The 19,257-nt window shown below is 41.6% G+C and overlaps 1 protein-coding gene across 20 annotated transcripts in view; it reads right to left on the bottom strand.

Annotated features, from left to right (window-relative positions):
- ncor2 (nuclear receptor corepressor 2) overlaps positions 1-19,257 on the bottom strand; it is a 195,775-nt gene that overhangs the window by 37,908 nt on the left and 138,610 nt on the right. For all 20 annotated transcript variants that reach the window (XM_062958546.1, XM_008113654.3, XM_062958552.1 and 17 more), the window contains 2 exons: positions 13,753-13,895; positions 1,176-1,326 (listed from right to left, as the gene is read on the bottom strand). In XM_062958546.1, the coding sequence (XP_062814616.1) occupies positions 1,176-1,326; positions 13,753-13,895 (294 nt within the window). The remainder of the gene's footprint in view (positions 1-1,175; positions 1,327-13,752; positions 13,896-19,257) is intronic.

The raw sequence follows: 19,257 nt of genomic DNA on the forward strand, positions 1-19,257 counted from the left end.
CCTGGAAACTGCTTTGCAATGAGTCACTTTCAACACTAGCTTGAAAGGATTTCCAGTTGCATATGCTATTAGTCCTTCACTCCAGGGCCGGGGGCGGGATTTTTTGGATTATTAAATCACTCCCACGGAAGTTAAATGGGGTAATTCTTATAAATTACAAGTGCTTTCCTCAAGCTTGCTGGTTCTACTCCCTAGGGAGAAAAAGCAAAGGCTGGCAATTTTCATTTTATCCTTTTATCCTTTCCCTCGTCCTCATGCCAACTGTGCATTGAAACCTGCTTGCCTGGAATGGGGAGACATACTCTACATTAGCGCTACTCAAAGTGGTGGCCCATGGGCTGGTGCCAACTCCAGAAGCTGCTGGACCCTGGCAAGCTTCCAGGAAAGAAAGGAACAACTGTACGCAATTGGCACAAATATGGTACTAGTCCCTGCACACTGGGTGAAAAAACCCACATTGATTGATGCATATTGTCTTGCCTTGTTTGGTGGCTACAAAGTATGTGGAACTATGCTTGGAGAGCACAAAGTATGTGAAATTAAATAGCAATTGCGCATTAGGCCCCATTGCCACTGGTGGGGCAAGGGGAAATTTACTGAGCTGTGACTTCACAACATATGGAAGTATGAACAGATGGTAAGAAAGAGAGGAGCAAACTTGCCCTTAGCTTTGAGACTTAAACATGCAGTGGCTAGGAGAGGGGGATCCCCAATATTATTTTCAGTAAACAGGAACTCGTATTGGTATAGTGCTAGCAATATTGTGAGTGGTGAATGCATACTTAGAAATGGCTGGGCTTTCTGGAGGATACTCTTTCCCCTTGAATTAAGAAACAGCAAGATTTTACCACAAAATGCATGTGCACAATCAACAATGGTGCTTTGCTGTGCCGGCTCAAGTGAAGGAAGTCAAATGTCAGCTTTTCTGCATCTCTGGCACTATGCAAAAGTTTCACCCTCACACATCCTCAGGGTGTCCAGTTCTCCTCCTCCCTGCTGGTAACTGTTCATGCAAACACATTGGACGCAGTGACATTTCCTGGGTTACAGAGAAAACCTCTCACGCCAGTCCCCTTGGTAGAAAATACTGAGTGTATGTGTGTTGCTGATTTGCTCAGTTGCCTCCCTCCAAAGGATTCTGGAGAGCCCTTTACCCTGAGCTCAAAGGATCTTACCTTCTGCCTCCTCAGCCATCTCTTCCTCATTGCCGCTGGTGCCTGATCCATCTTGCCCCATCTCCTCATCTTCAGCCACTGGAGGAAAAGCCGCCTCCTCGTTTTGGGCAGCAGGGTTTTTCTTCTTTCTGCGAGCATTCCTTTCTTTCTCCTGGGCAAGGCAAACATAGAAGGAAGCCATTGGAATGGATCCCCACCATCACTCTCAATAGTGCCACTGAATCTAAGGTGGATCCTGTTTTTGAAGCTGCTAACAGGAAAAAGTGCACCATAGATTAGATGAAACACAGTATTAGAAGGCAATTTGGGGTGCAGGGGAGGAATGAGACAGCAGGTGAGCATAAGGACCATCTGTCAATGCAGAAAAAATTACTGAAGGGTTGGCATTATCCTACTTGAAACTGCCCATACACAGGTTAGGTTTTAATTTGTATTGTATTGGTTTAATTGTGAGTCACTTTAAGTCGCTTTTTTAGAGAGAAAAAGCAGGATACAAATAATAATAATAATAATACTGCTGTAAGAAAATCGCACAGACTGACTACAAACAGAGACACAACTATGTGGCCCAAATGATTCATTGGAACTTATGCCTCAAGTACCACCTCCCAGCAGGAAAGAACTGGTGGGATCACAAACCTACAAAAGTATTGGAAAATGAACACGCAAAGATACTGTGGGACTTACGAATCTTGTTTGCTGTGTCATACAATAAAATAATAATAATAATAATACACATTGAGTTCATGCGGACTGAGAATGCTGACAAACATGAACACAGGGATGATTAAGGATGGCATCTAAGAGTTGGGAAGAGAACCCAGAGAATGGGGGTCCCAAAACATTCTTCTCTGAGTCCAATACCCACCAAACACTACTGTAAAGTATTATCATGACGAATACCCCCTTGCAGCTTAAAAGTCTGCGTCAGAGAGGAAAAAGAATGAAAATATATAACATCCATGGCATTACATCATTTTTCATTATTTCCCTCTTGAACTACTGCTGTAAACCATTTCTGTACAAATTCAGCACCAAGAGCACAGAAAGTCACAGCATCTCCAGCATAAAAAGGAGTCAGGTGGCAGGTAATAAGAAAGTAGTTTCCCAGCCCGAGACAAGCAACCATCATGGCGGAGACAATACTGGAGAATCTAACCTGTGGTTGCTACATTCCATAGTTCTGAGATGGTAGGTACTAAATATTCCCATTTTACAGATGATAAAATGTGACTAATCAGTGCATATAATACCATACATTTGTTCTGACGCATGCGGCTCCCTTTTTTTTGATAGTTTTTCAAAAGCCGCTGTGTAGCCTTTGAATTAAAAGTAGATTGCCCCATTCTAACAATGGATATAAAGCTTTCAGAAACAATACCTCTGATTACGATAACAGCTGTTGATCTCCTAGGATTCCACAAAAGGGCCAAGCAAGGGTGGAATTTGCTATTGTGCTAAAATTAAACACCCTTCGAGGACACCAGAAGACATTTTATTTTAAAAAACTCAGCAAGTGATTTTCATTATGAATGAAAATGGACAAATAGCATCTAACTAGCTGTGTAGGCTGGACAGTAGTAAAGATTTCCATGATGGGTAGGGCTTCAATTACTCTTAAAGCTTCTTTGATCACTAATGAATTGGCAGAAGCAAAACTAATTATTCACAGCAAATAAGCATAGATGTCACCTACCCTCCTCTCCTTCCGTAGGAGCTTAAAAACCTGGCTCTTTCAAAAGGCCTTTGATACTTAATTTGGTGTCGGACTGATCTATCTGCCCATTTTAGACTAGCCCCATTCTCGAGGTGTTGCCAATGCTATATTGCACTTTGTTCATTTCAACTGTGAAATTACCTTCCCCATTTCGGCCCATTTCAGCACATGTTGCACTTTGCCTGGGTTCTATGAATTAGTCTCCAGTGTTAATATTGTATGTTTTATGTTGATTTTAACAATTGTTTTTACTGTAATTGATGTTTTTTTGGATAACTGTTTTATTGCTGTGTTTTGATATTTGATTGTTTTATCGGGCAAGGCCCCATGTAAGCCGCCCTGAGTCCCTTCGGGGAGATGGGGCGGGGTATAAAAATAAAGTTATTATTATTATTATTATTATTATTATTATTATTATTATTATTATTATTATTGGCGATCCCTCATGGGATCAGAGGGCCACTTCACCTAGCAGCAGCCTTTGTAGTACAGACAAACATACTTTGACATATAGATAGACAAGATTCCACTTTTTGTGAAATACAGTCTGAGAGGGGAAAGGGCGAGAGATGAAACTAATGCCACGCTGCATCTCGATGTTGAGAAAAGCTGGCCATGAAGGCAATTTGATATTCCTAAAAAGGGGGTCACCTCCCTTCTTAAGCCTCGCCACAGCCAACACTCACTTAATTGAGGCAGTCCCTCCCTTTGAGCCGAAATGGAAACATTACCTTTGTGATGATACTGGATATCAAGGAACACAAAGACTGCTGCACCTAATCTTGGTAACAGTTAAGACCAAGATAAGAACAGTTTCCTCCTGCATAACACCCATTTTGAACCAATGTACTTCCAGGTATAAAGCATCACGGGGAGACAAAGTTTTGCAGAAATGCAAATGCGAATGATCTAACTTGGATAAAGAAAGCAAAATTCTCCTTTAAAACAGAGAGGGAATGATGATCAAGATACCATCAGGGTCCAATTTAGATTCTTTTAAAAGGGAGGAAATGTTTTTAGATGTTTACTGCCTCTGCTTGGATGGAATACATATGCATTATATAACATATATACTCAGTCAAATCAAATCAAATCATGTTTTATTGATTAGCCCATCAGCCGTATCAAAACATGTAACACATAGGCATACCTACATTGCTGATTATTTTGTTTCCATCTCATTTTAGATGCTTCCTGCCCCTTTGTTTGGGTGGATTATACATGTGTTATATACCTACCTAGTGAGAAATCAGAACCGGCCCTAATGTAACTTAAATATAAAGTGGATCTTAGGCCTGAGAACAGGGATTTAATTGAAGGGCCACCATATTTAGCAAGATCATGCACACCAGCAAGTAAGCCACTGACGCTTTTTCACCAATACTTGTTTCCACAAGCCAAAGTTTTCAAAATCTAAGTGACAGAAAGTGAGGGAAAATCTTCTGAACAGAGGCACAGACTGTGAAACAAACACATCACAGGAGTGTTAACCCTTCCCTATGCTATCCAAAGTGAATATACATCTATTTTTGGCTGGAGTTAATCTTTAAAATGTACCTGTTCCGACCTATGTACAAATTCAACTTAGGAACAGACCTACAGAACCTATCTTGTTTGTAACTTGGGGACTGCCTGTATGTGTGTGTGTGTGTGTTTATATTATATATAGTTAATAGCAAAATAAATTAGTTTTTACCTCAATGCCTCAAGTAGAATACATTTTTGATTAGCCCTTAGGCTATATCACAATACCAAACCAAACAACAATGCCTCAAGTATTCGAGGCAATTTCCTCTAACCTCAGTTCCCTTGTTTGTTGAATGAGTATGACTGTATCATAGATCTGTCATCCGGAAAAACAAACTTCAAGTGCAAGACCGAACAAATGAATCTAAAAGGTCTTGGTGCGTCAAAAGTGTGGCTGCCTTCACTGAGAAGAGTCTCATCTGGACTTGAACCCCTGCCAGGGACGCAATTTCCATAAGTGCTTATTATAAGCAGGGGAAGCGGCCCGTCTGTCCGTCACAAGGGCGCTGGATGATGCTAATGCAAGCGTCGCTGCGCTCCCGTTACTATGGCAAAGTGGTCTTGGCCTTGCAGCCTCTTACTTGCGCTATGTGTGACTCATGCGAACTGACGGAGCAGATTAGACTGGGGGAGTTTGCTTCACAACCCAGCCTTCCAATATGCACCACTCCATGTGGAAAGATGTTCCCCCTGAATGGCTTTTGCGGTTCTTGGAAGTTTGGAGTCCAGGCCAGGACTCCATCTCCGAACTAAAACCCACTGGGTGTATCCATGCCACAGGTCAGGGAGCACGGTTGTCGTGCCGTCAGGATTCGGCAACCACACTTCTCCAGATAGTGAGAGAGCACAGCAGAAGAATTCTCTCTTGGGCCCCTAAGTATACTGACAGTCACAGAAGCCACCTTTAATATTCATAAAATGCAGAAAATGAGTGCAGAGCCAATGTTGATGCAGTAGATATCAATTCAGGAAACAAACAAACAAAGCAAACAAATGAAGCTTCATCTCAGTGCTTTATACAACCATCTGGTTTACTTTGTTCCGCTTCCTTTCTGGTTATTTGAGAAATATGCTTTATGTAGATACTCAAAGTATTTTGCATCTATTATCTTAGGAACATTTTCAGCCATTCTGTATACCTCAGCAACATTAGAATCAGACAGAAATGGCTGAACCCAAGAGATAAAAACCTTGTCTATGGTCAACTAAGGGAATTCAGTTTCAAGTAGAGTCTGGAATCCACTGTCTTTTGGGCTCATGCTTCTATACTTGTTGTATGCCTTCAAGTTGTTTCCGGCTATGGTAAGCCTAAGTTGAACCTATTATGGGGCTTTCTTGGCAATATTGGTTCAGAGAGATGTCACCTTTGCTTTCCTCTGAGGCTGAGAGAGTGTGACTTGCCCAAAGGCACCTAGTGGGTTTCCATGGCTCAGCAAATTTGAACCCTGGTCTCCAGCGTTGCAGTTCAGTGCTGACACTCCTACTCGCATCTACTGCTCTATATGATACTCCAACTTAATTAAAATACTGAGAATGTCATGTTAGTATTACCAGACTGTAACAGAGAGGACAGAGGGAATCTATGATAATCTGTGCAGAATTCAACCTGCAAAACCCAAATATACAGGTATAAGATTTGCTGTGTGTGTGTGTGTGCTAGGCTTAGAAGTATTACTTGTGAAAAGCAACTTGAAATTGACTATTGTGGATCATAAACTGAACACGACACGGCAGGAGGACGCTGCAACAAAAAGGCACATAATAGTTTAGCTAGCATTAACAGAAAGACAGTTTCCACGTCAAGGGAATAAAGCGTATGTTCATGAGCCTTCAAGGCACCTGTTGATTTATGAATATAATAATAATAATAATAATAATAATAATAATAATAATAATAATAATAATAATAAAAACTTTATTTATACCCTGCCACCACCTCCCCAACGGGGACTCGGGGTGGCTTACATGGGGCCATGCCCAAAACAATACAATGTAAACCGCTTATAAAAGAACAACACATCACAATACAATAAGCAATACAATAAATAATAATATCCATTACAAAATATCACAGGTTTTTCTTAATGAAGGAAAACTCAGAGGTGGTTCTGCCAGTTGCTTCCTCTGATTTATTGGAAGCAGACTAGGTATACATTTTTCAAATTCATGGACGTTCTAGAGTTCATGTGAAACCACGTTGAAGCTAATGTACCCGTCTTCCCTCTTCTCTCATCTGGTCTGAGGTCTACCTATCACTGAGGTGGGGAGTTTTCGAATATGAATTTAGAGCACAGATGGGTATTCACAAAATAAAATACATATCCATTATGGCATCTCCACCCCGCAACCCTTTCCCTAAAATATCAAAGAGCTTCAGTCTAAAGCTCCTGATGTGTTAGAAATCTATACCACCTCCTCGAGTAGGAAAACTGAATGTAGAGTTGAGCTGGGCAGATATGTAAGTTAGAAGGGTTTACGTCTTTACTCTGAGATCCATCAAGTGGAGCCAGTCACAAAATGCGGGCTCAAGTCACGCAGAACCAATTCTTTCTTTCACTCACGCAAATAAAAATGTCTGTCTTAGTTACTACTGATGGCAGTGTTGAGCACAGGACTCAAATCTGGTCAGTAGGCCATAGGGCGATCTGGCGAAATGTATGCATGTATTATTTAAAACATTCCACCTTTCCTTCAAATCTGTGACTCAAGGCATCTTACAACAACATTAACTAAACAGGTCCCAACCCCCCCATTAAAATGTTTAATATTAAAATACCATTACACAAACCATAATATTAAACTACAACTAAATTAAAAAGCAGTTTAAAAGGGCATCAATAAATGTCAGTGAACTGCCTGAAGCCCAGCTGAATAGCTCTTTGTTTCTTCTAGCAGAAGGGCAACACTGAGAGTCAGCCTGGCCTCTCCTCAAACAGAGTTCCACAGTCTGGGAATAACCACCGGGAATACTCTCTCTTATGTCTACATCAAGTGTGCCTCCATGAGTCTTTAAGAATGTGGTCCTTTGGCTATCATAGCTAAACCTGATGAATTAATTACTATTTTAATAATGAGTAGGAGTAAGGGGGGGGGGAGAATAGCACTAGGATAGTTGAGAGCAATGAATTAACAACTGTTGTGCTGTTGTCGTGATTATTGTAGTTATCATTGCACCCAGAGACCTACCAGGAGATTGCAATTTGCCTTTTGCCTGCCTTTCCCTGCAACACAGAAAATTGCAGGGGATTTGTTGAATCTGGAAAGCCTATAAACTGAAATGCATCCTGCTCAGTGAAGTTCTCTTTTTTAGAAAAATGTCTGGCTGGGGAGAACACAGGTCTTTCTATATATTTCATGGAGGCCAGATGGAGAGAGAGAGAAACGGTTTTGTGTGCTGGAGGGTTGATGCTCCATCTTAGCCTTTGAACCAGGAGAGTCTTTCCCCCAATGCTCTACAGGTGAGAATTATTTTCTTTAACCAAAGGGACAGGCCCCCAAAAGCCCTAAGTGGAGGATGCAGTGCATGTGGGGGGAAGCTGTAGCAACAGGCAAGCCCTCCATGCTGGGAGAGAGAAACAGGAAGCCTCACAGAGGTAGGGCTGTGTGGCCAGATGCTCCTCCTGGCTGCCGATCAAAGCATTTGGCCAGGAACAAGAGACACAGTCCCTCTGTGACAAGACAAGCTGCCTCGCCCGCCCTCCTCCGCCTGGAAAAGAAAGATCTGGCTTTCGCAGGATGTGTTTTGTCTTTTTGGGGTTTTAATGGCAGAAACAGCAACAGTATGTGCACAGCACCAAATGGTGCCATGAGGCTGCCCCCGGAATGGGGAGCGTTGGATAGTGCGCTCTCAAAAATATATTTAATTATTAGTGTTATATACCATTTCTCTTTAAATCAGTGCAAAATGATAGTATGGGTTCTGAACCATAGCATTCTCACAAAGACTCTATGGCAGTTGTGTCAGTCACTGAATCTCAATGTCATCCATATACATCATGGCCAAATCAGAATTTGAACTGTCTTAGTCTGACACTATAGGGGCCCCTGGTGGCACAGTGTGTTAAAGCGCTGAGCTGCTGAACTTGCGGACCAAAAGGTCCCAGGTTCAAATCCGGGGAGCGGAGTGAGCGCCCGCTGTTAGCCCCAGCTCCTGCCAACCTAGCAGTTCGAAAACATGCAAATGTGAGTAAATTAATAGGTACCGCTCCGGCGGGAAGGTAACATTGGTGCTCCATGCAGTCATGCCCGTGGCAACATGACCTTGGAGGTGTCTATGGACAATGCCGGCTCTTCGGCCTAGAAATGGAGATGAGCACCAATCCCCAAAGTCGGTCACGACTGGACTTAACGTCAGGGGAAAGCCTTTACTTTTACCTTAGTCTGACACTCTCGTTGTACTCTATGTATTAAGAAGGCCTGGGTTCAAATGTTTCTTAACCATGTAGCCTACCATCTGATTTTGGATCAATCATTTACTTTCACTTTGACTAACATCACAGAGTTACTGAAAAGAGCAGGCAAGTAATGTCTATTGCCTGTGGGGCTGCATGTGCCCTTATGGCCATTTCTGTAGCAGTATACTCCATAAGTGTGCATTCGCAGAGACCTCGAAGAAGAACTTCCTCTACTATGTCCCAGTGGGATTTCTATTGGAAGGAAAACTGATTTGCTCCCCCGAAAGCCTTCCGGAAGTGTGATTTTGCATCAGACCACATCTTTATTTTGTTCCTACTGAGCAGCAAAAACCACTCCCACAGGCCTCTCCACAGAACTGTGAGCCCTGGCTTCCAGCTGTTGCTTTCACATATGTTCACTGTGTCGGCTTGAATATGATTTTAAAGACAATGTTAACATACCGACTTTTGCAGTTATTATTTGTGTGTTGTATTTGGCAACTTGTACATAACTACAGTGGAGATCTTTGGGCGGAGCCCATCATTCTCAGACAATGCTACGGAGTTTTTGTCAACTTTATGCTTCTGTGGTTTTAAACAACAGGAAGCCACATGCAGCAGGAGGAGCAGTGACCTTCACCAAGGGACAGTGGTTCACCAAAAGCTAAAAGCCCAAATCAAACTGTCCCTGAACTGGGTCCTTCCAGCCAACATGTGCAATGATTAAACAAGGATGATGGGAGTTTGAGACCAAAACATCTAGGCGGACAGAGTTGAGGCATTTTGTGTAAGTTTAGAACATTGCAAGGTGAACTAAAGACCAGATTCAATCAAATGAAGGTCCTTTTCTCTTTTGTCCATTTCCTTCCAAATGTGTTGGCTTCCTGCATTGCACCATAACCAATCAGGTAGACATTGTGCAACAAGAAGGCAGTTGAGGACATCCTCCTGCCCACAAGTTGGCAACATCATGGACGGGGGTTCCTGCAGACCCATGTCAAATTGCAAATGTTTAGGGGGGAAAAGTAAGCTTGATCAACCAGGGCTTTTGTTTCTCCCTTGTGCTGTATTTAGCTTTATGGCATCTGTTGTTGCCAGCAAACAATAGAACACTTTAAAAGGGATGGGTAAGAGGGAGAAGAACAAGAAGGAGCAGCTGAGTGTCCATTGTTTTAAGGCAAAAACACCAAACACACACACACTGCTTTACATTATTCACCCAAAGAAAATGATCAATCCTGGCTAATGACATCAGCTAGAGAGATGGAGACGCCAAACAATTAGCATGAAGGAGTCTAGAAAGAGACTCCTTCATGCTGCATCCAAGAAAGAGACCAGAGGAGAAACTAATTGTTGTCTGTGCAGTTTGGGGGGGGGGGGGGAGCTAAACACAGGGAAGATGTTGAAAAGCAAACAAGGGAGACAAAGTACACCGACATGCAGCAAACCAACCCAGTATATAACTAAGAGGGGCTCTGTGGTTTTTTCCCCCAAGAAAAACAGAATATATAAAGAAAGAAAAAGCACAAGCTGTAGGGCAACACAATTAAAAGACCAAATCCAATTTAGTTCCCACTAGACCAACTGAAATGCTGCTGCCTGGGCAAAAGCCACAGCTCCTCCTCGAAAGGTCTTCCTGCCATTCTGCTCTGTTTGACTTGTGGCCTGTCCTGCAGATCTCTAGCCTGATGCCCTGAGGTGCAATGGACAACACTGTCCCATCCCAAGGAAAGGAAAATCCAACTATCAGCCCATTCTCTTGAATGTTTGCGGCAGGCGGCAGAAAGTGTTAGGCCACCCCAGCTCAAGAGGAACAAGGACCATTCCTCTCATAGCATCTGAGTGTCACACCATACAGTGAAGGGGCAAGCAGACAGAAACAAGGAAATACGACTTCCACAATGCATATTTAACTTATGCAAACTGCAGCTGCCAGCTATGGTGTCAGTCAGTGGCTCAGATGGATTGAAAGGAGGATGGGACAAATTCATGGAGAACAAAACTCTCAATGGTTTCTAGTCTAGACAACTAAAAGCTACCTCCACATTCAGGGACAATATGTTGCAGAATGCCAACTGCTGGGGAACATCAATGAAAAGATGTTTAATTTCCTCCTGTTCTGCTTGTGGGTATTCCAGAGGCATCTGCTTGGTTGGCCTCTGTAGGAAGCAGATGCTGGATGTAGAAGGCTGTCTGGTCTGATCAAAGAGGGCCCTTCAGAGAGCACCCCATGGAAGGAACCAGAAAGGAAGGACAATAAGAGGAAAAATGCACAGAACAGATCAATTTGAAGGAACTATTCAATGTTTTATGAGAGGCAACATATATTGGTTTGAGAGTTGGACTATAACTCCGGATAAGAAAGGTCAAATCCCTGCTTAGTCATGGAAGCCCATTGGTTGACCCTGGGCATGGCGTACTCTCTCAGCCTCAGAGAAAAGCTCTGGCAACCCCACTCTGAACAAATCTTGTCAAGAAAAATCCCGATAGATTCACCTTAGGGTTGCCGTAAATGGGAAATGTCTTCAAAGCCCACAATGGAAACAACAACAAATTAAACGTTTTGGCTGCTTGCCTCTAATATTCATTTAATGAGAGCAGGGCAGCTCTTTGCATTTCTTTTTTATGCCTCTTGCTACATATTTTGTTGTTTTAATCTCTAGACGGCTCATTGCTCTCATTCCTGAAAACAGCCTCAGTGAGAATCTCAAAGACAGATGTGCAAATTTACATTCATATTCCTTCCTACCCGTACTCTTCCCAAACACCTCTCCTGCCCGCCGTCCAAATATTGAGAAGATTAATGGGCTTTTTGCTGCTGCATTCGTGAGCATGTTAGAGAAATTCCTGAGCCCAGCAAGAGCTCTGTGGCATTTTCAATGTGCCTTTTGGGCTAGGAGGGAGAACTCTATCAGCTACGCTGCTCAGACCCCCCACAACGCTTTTTTCAAATGAAATAATAATTGCAGTACTTGGCAGTTCCAGGGCAGCCTGCAAGTTCTTCGTACTGAGCTGTAGAATATTACTAAATTCTAGTCCCACTGGGCTTTAATTTACGCCTTCCTTTCCAGCGTCTACACAATCAACACACAATGCTTCTATATAGAAAGGAGGGGGACACCTTTCACAAACTGCACATGGTTTTGTCCCAGAATGGCCAGGCATGAGCCAAAAACAGGATACTATAACCACCAATTTGGAAATTACAAAGAACACAATTCTCCATAAGGAGGCATGGGGGAGGGGGAAGCGTGGGCAAAGTCATGCTCCAAAAGTCACAGAAGGAGTGGCGGCAAAGTCACTTCACTAGTATGGCAACATTTAAAAGTAATGTGTAAAGCCATTTTAAGGTCTCTTGAAGACATTTTTGATACAGGTTTTACAAATTGTATGGCATCCTATTACCAATTTCATTTTATAAAGCAACAAGTGATGCAATCGGTTGCTGTCGTAACACCCAACTGGGAGTGAGAATTGTACTCCTTCCAGATGCTGTTGGGGGCAACTCCCATAGCCAAGGGTAAGCAGTGCTGAGAGATGAATGTAGCAACATCTGGAGCGCTGTGTAATCCCCGGCCCTGCACTACAAGGGTGACAAATAACTTTTTAAACAGAACCATGCACAATTTGAACCAATTACCTTTAAGAAGCAACAGATCGCTTTTCCCTTCCCTGACGTATTTCTGCTGCCCAACAGAACAGCCTGATATCCCTCCTTCAAGTTATGTTGGTCAAAGTGCATTATGCAATGCCAACATATCGAGGTACAGTTCACTGGCTGCTGGTTTGTGCAGGGAGGGAAATCCATAATGCACTGTCTCAGTGTGCTTTCAAATGTATTAACCATGTTGTACCCCATGTCGAGCAGCAAAGAGAGGTGGGTAATAAAATTATATCTACTGTATCTCTTCCCCACAATCCCAAAAATAGTTGTGCTTATGGACCTCTCTAGGTCCCCTGCTACTATTCTATGTTATGCCTTCACAGGCCAAGTATAGTCAAAATACAGGGTTTGCTGTTATCAGTAGTTTCAATATTCATCTCTCTGTGTGTTTTGGAACATATCCCTGCAGATATAGGGAGGTCATACTGTATCGATCTTTATCCTTGCTGAAATTCTCCTTTGAATCCCTTCATAATGTTACCTGGAGGGAAAGGATGAATTTCCTACTCTCATTTGCTTCCCCTTTGCTTGCCCCCTATAAACAGAAAATTGGGCCAAAGAAATTAAATCAGATGCCTTTTCTGCTTAAAACACTTAAAAATAGATTCAGCTACTTAATTTCTATGTATATTGGATTATGCTGTTATTAAAGCTACAAGAGAAAATTGGGAAGAAAAGGTGGAAGCCTTTGAGAAAGGCTTATGGAGCTTTTGAACAACAACAGACAAAGCTGTTCAAACTAGTACCCTCCAAAGAGCAACATGCCCTGAGACATCCATGCCAACTTGGCCCAGGGCACTTAAAAATAGCTGAAGCTGTCACCACCAGCTCACTTTGTCACCATACGAGCAGGGCTCAGTCCTTAATGTAATGAAGAAAACACTGAGCAAGGCAAAAAATCACATTCCTGCCCCACACTCTCTCATATACGCATACATGTAACTACTTCCAAGTGCCCAGAAGTATGTACACTTAGTTCAAAAGACGCAACTTACAGAATGTGAACATAAAACAAAATCCAGCCAAACACTTCAATATTTCTTCAAAATAGCCAATATGTGCTCCTTGTTCTCAACTGCAGCCTGGAAACATCTTGAAACAGATCTGCACATACTAAACACAATTTTTAGTAGTTGTATATTGATAACTTTGGGGGGAGAGAGATACACCTAAAAATGTAAAACTGTGAAAAATATGCCCATGCTGGTGCATTTTCAAGATCATAATAGGATACCTGAGGAGATGAACCTGCAAAGGCAAGGGCTCTGTATTTACCATTTTCAGTTTGTGCTGCTGTAGGATCTCATCCAGGTTCTGTCTTTTCTTGTAGTTGAAGTAGAAATTTTTACACTGTGAGACACTCTTGGATCCCACCATCCTGGCAATGGCTGACCAGTTGCGTCCATGTTCAAGGAGACCTGTGGATCACAAAGGTACATAGAAAGGGTGAGACAGTTTGAAACCAAAGAGGGTGGAAAGAAAAGAATGAAGTTATGTTGTCTTTGAGTAAACTGGGGAGTAGTTTGCTGAGATGATCCTATGTCAGAGTTATCATGCAAAAGAGTCCTAAAATATGATGCACTGTAATGGAATAAAAAAATGGGGAAGAAGAGGATGAGACTTTTTGTACTGAAATAGCTCAGATTTAAAAAGAAAGCAACTTGAGGGTGGAAGTAAAGTGTTGCCAGTGGTGCTGGAAGTTGTCAATATAGTCCGGGACGGCACAGATATGGTTTAGATATTCTAACACTGCCATTCCCCAAACTACAGGAATAGATATCATATACCTGTGACATATTTGTCCCTTCCAGAAGAACCTTATACAAATGCCTCAATTGATAATCCTCAGTCTCCTAATATTCAATGCAAATCTAAAGAGAGATGTGATACCGAGTCCCTCTATTTGGAACCTTATCAAGAGACGAATTGTGACATGCATTGCTCAACCTTACCTTTCTGAACTTTATTATTTACATGGGCTGATGGAGACTCTGCAGAATGAATGGGTATTATCTACTGTTGATTGTTTTAATACTCTTCTTCTTTATTTGTGTTCCTTGGTTTTAATAAAATATTACAGAGGAGGAGGAGGGATTATTTTAATTATTTTGAAGCAGAAAACTCATGCAGCCTTACTTCACACTCATCTAGGAGCTCTGTTCCTTGAGCTTTCAAAACGGGTAGTCACACACCTCTGGACCAGTTTGAATCTATTCCCATTTTATTTCCAGAACATATCTTTTGTCAAAGTCAGGTCTGTAATGTCATTGTGTACCTTCTCACACTTAACCTCAACATCTTCAGTTGAAAGGATCAGGTAGCACAAGGATGACTACTGTGAACCTCATATTGTCCCATCCTCATTGTCTGTCCCTGCCACAGCTGCCTGCTCCCCTTAATTAAGGAATATATATTTTAAACAGGGCAATAACAATTGTTTTTTTTTAGAAGTGAAAATGGTTTTGAGGGAATGACGCACATTGTAGGAGTTTTGAAATGGGGAAAAAATGGCCCCCAGATCCACCAAAGTTGCTCATTCCTGAAACAGCAGATCCCTTCTCTTCCGGTGAACCCCATAAAAAGAGCTTCTGGGTTAGATCAACAAACTGCTTAAGGCTGGTTTGGCAACTTCATATAATAAAGAGAGGAAAAAAACCAAACAAAAACGGACAACAGAAGTTCTCAATTTTTTTTTTTTTACCCCTATTACAATTTCTGTCATTTCATGACCAGGAGTGCTTTCCGGGGGTCCTGGGCACTTATCTAATTGTTTGAGTCTAGCAGCTCACAATGAAAAGCACAAGAGCCCACAAACCGCACCTCCTTCACCTCCCCGAGGGACTTGAGCTGGCAGGAGCACTGCGAGGGAGCGGTTATGGGAAGGAACACGTCCACACACGCTTTACATATGCCAAACCAAAATGCAAGTCAATGCAAGGCAAGGGAACACATTAAAAACACTGGGCTACAAATCCTGTACTGAAGCAAACTCTAACTCAAGGCTCCCCAACTTTGCTAGTCTCCTTTTGGTCCTTGAAGCTTTGGAGGACTTTCCTTTGGTGGCTTGTGTAAAATAGAAATAAAAATAGCATATGCAAAAGTGCTCGAATGTTAACTAGGAAAAAAGACGCTACTTAACGCTTCAAACTTCAAAGCGATTGAGTGTGACAGGTCTGTCTAAGACAGAGCTATGTGCCACCAGCAGAAAGGCCCTGCTCCTTATCACTGACAGATTAAACTTGGAAGCTAGAGGAACTTGCAAAGCTGCCTTATGTGGGGTCTGGCAGTTGTCTATCTATCTGGTTTAAGTAGCAGTACACTTCCAGGGCTCTTAAGCAAAGATGGATGTTTCACTTCCTGATCCTTCAAGGTGAGAGAAGCCAGGCTTTGATTATGGGAAGTTCTCCATGTAAAGTATGTATTATAACAATGACCTACAGCCTTAGGTCATTGTTATACCCTTAAGGGGTCTGGGATTGTGGATATATACTCCCTGCTTTAGAGACAAATCTTTGCATTCCATGCTTGGTAAAAGAGAGAAGCAGCTCAGGATGTTCAGAAGGGGCACTTTTCTAATGATGGCTAATAATACTATAGCAGTAGCTTGATAACATATCTATGGCAACGCATATTCTTTCCATTAAGTACATGATGGCTAGGAACTGCAGTGGGCCACTCCTCGGTTCTGAAGGGGAACAACAGCATTAGTAGATGCTCATTTAGCTCATTATCTGAGTCAAGGGCTCTTGTTGCAGAGATGTCTCTTCCTGTAGATGCAGGCATACAAAATTTGTAAGAATCTGAGTCATACCTAGACTCATCCAGAGTTTGTAAAAATTACCTTTTTTGGACTATAGTTCTTTGAAGTTTTAAGTATCCCTCAGCCATGATAGCTAAGAGATTCTAGGAACTGTAGTCCCTCAAAAAGTAACTTTTTAAACTTTGGAAACGCTTCACCGAAGTCAAAGGGACTTCAATGAGTCATAACCAACACCAGCTGCATTGATTTCCATAGGTCTACTTCAAGTACGACTCAGTTTTGATGCAACCCGCAATGTTTACATTTGGCCGTAGCTGTCAAAATGTCAGGAAGTGAGCACCCACAGAGAGATTTATTAGTCACCTTCCTCCTAAAAGTGATTCAAAGCAACGTATAAATGCACATGTAACATTAAAATTAAAACTGTGGCCATAACAACAAAAGACGATGAAATGAAGAGATGATAAGATCATTAAACTAACAGGCGGGAGAAGCAGTAAAACCAGTATAAATCCCAACAGGAAATCCAAGATAAGATCCACTGTAAGATGTAAAATGCAGCTGAAAAGAAATTACTTGCCCAGCTGGGAATGTCTTTTCAACCAAGTCCCACTAATTTCTTCGCTTTACAAAAAAGAAAAAAAGAAAGAAAAGGGGGAGGGAGAGGACAAATAGGGCAAAGGTAAGACAAGCCTCCCAGGGGAATGGAGTTCCTCAATGCCAGTTCCAGACAATTAACCTCCTCCAATTAAAACAACTCCACATTATAAAGGACTGGAAAAACGTGGAAAGTTTCAACCACTCTAACTAGTACTTAGCTAAAGGTCAGACTGGGAAGCTACCTTTTTAATGCTCAGCTTTGAAAAAGAAATGTCCATAGTTTGATATTTGCAACAGTTTTAACTCTGAACTCAGATTACCTGGTATGGATTGCGGATAGGGCAGGCACAACTATTAAGAAGTTTTGGTCACTTTCAACAAGTGAAGATGTCAAAGTGAGAAGACTGCTGAGATTTAAACGCCTCTGGCTTGAACTTCTTTCTTATTTGGACTACAACTTTCCAAACTACCCTAGACAAAATTATTATTATTATTATTATTATTATTATTATTATTTACTTCTATTCCGCCTTTCTCCCACAAATGGTACTCAAAGCGGCGAACAAAACAGAAAAACTACATAATAATAAAAAAAAAATCATCCCACAACCTGACCTATAAACAATAAATCAACACATTGCATAGGACACAAATTACATAAATAAAAGTAAGCATAAGAATAATCACATCTATCATTAAAATCTCTACATCTCAGGCCACTGAGGTTATCCTCACATATTAAACAACTAAATGTCTCCGAGCTCCAAGTCTTTGACCATATGAGCCTACATCCTCTACTTGGCCATTAGACTTATCAAGCTACACAGGACAATCTCATTTATTACATTAATATCCAAACTTCCACTCTCAGGAGCTCAAATGAACATGCTCTGGGATGTCCATAAAGTGTCCAGTCCAGAATTCAACCAGACAAGAAACCTTTGAGCATCTAGCTTCAAGAACACAAACTGGGCCCACTCATCCATAAAACTACCTGTGACACAGTGGGTCCTCTTTTAATGCACAGTTGTAATTCGCACTTCTGTATGGTATAGCCCATTCTACAACCCTAGCCTGTTTCTCCATTCTGCTAGATGTGTAAATCAAATCTATAGTTTCAAAGAGAGCTACAATTCCCCATGTATACAGAAATTTGTCAACGATACAATCCATGTCGGATCAAAACTTGATTTTTTTAAGTTCAGGGTCTTTCATTTTCCACAGGAAGGCCTAGGTCTGATTATTTCAAATATGCACCTACCCCCATCTCAAAGCTTTTCTGTCTCAGATGTCAAAATTGACAGGTATTGCCACTATGCAACCCTCCCCGCCTTGGGAATGTGTGTGCAAATTTGTCAATTTGCACCTGACAAAAAACTTAAAATACAAATCACTCCACTTTCCCCTGCTACAGGACAAGGAGCAATGTGGTCTCTGGCTGGTAAAAATGTGATTCTTCTCCCTTGACCAACACAGCCAAAGCAATAGAACCCTATTTTTTTTCTACAGAAGGCTGTGCTTACCAACATGCTGAGTTTTGCATCAACAGCAAAACATCTACCAAAAAACTATTCTTCATAAAACAGATCCAACCCTTCTGGTTATGATTTTCTACCTTAGCCTTTGTCTCAAAAGAGAAGGCACTGGGCTCACTAATGTTCAAACCTGACCTCAGCCAACCCTCACTCACTCAAACATATTTCAGACATGCCAACTTTTCTCGGCTTCAGTTCCTCCATTGTTAAAAAGGGAATTTTCAATTGCCTACTTCAAACGGATGTTGTGGGGTTGGCACTAGACTTATACAGGGAAGTACTCTCAAAGCCAGAAAAGTGCTAGGAAAAGGGGCAGTTTTCCAATTTGCAACTAGCCTGCACATTGCAACAAGTCAATGTGCTACCCTGATTCTTTTGGGTTATTTTAATTATATTCTGTCTTTCTTCCAATAATCCTAACACAGCATACATGTTGCTTCAGTTGCTTTTTTTTAAAATCTTCATAGCAACCCTCTGAGGTGGGACAGGCTGAAAGCAAATGTTTGTCCCAGGTTCACGCAGCATCCTTTGTCCCTGCACTAGCTCCGTCTGATACCATAACTACTACATCACACTCTCTATAATGTATAGGGAGAGGGGCCTTCTCGGTGGCTGCCCCTTGACTCTGGAACTCCCTTCTCAGGGAAGCCAGAATGGCCCCTTCCCTGCTCTCCTTCCAGCAGCAGGCTAAAACTTTTTTTATTCAGAAAGGGTTTTAAAGAAGATGGTTTTTAACATTGTCAAGGGTTGCTGTGTTTTTTAGTTTGTGTATGTATTTAGTATGTATTTATTGATTTTAACTGAATTTTTAAATAACAATAATATTTAATTCTATTTTAATGTGTATACAGTTGTAGATTTTAAATTGTAAATTTAAATGTAATC

This window comes from Anolis carolinensis, chromosome X (assembly GCF_035594765.1).
Source record: "Anolis carolinensis isolate JA03-04 chromosome X, rAnoCar3.1.pri, whole genome shotgun sequence".
Taxonomy (NCBI): Eukaryota; Metazoa; Chordata; class Lepidosauria; order Squamata; family Dactyloidae; genus Anolis; species Anolis carolinensis.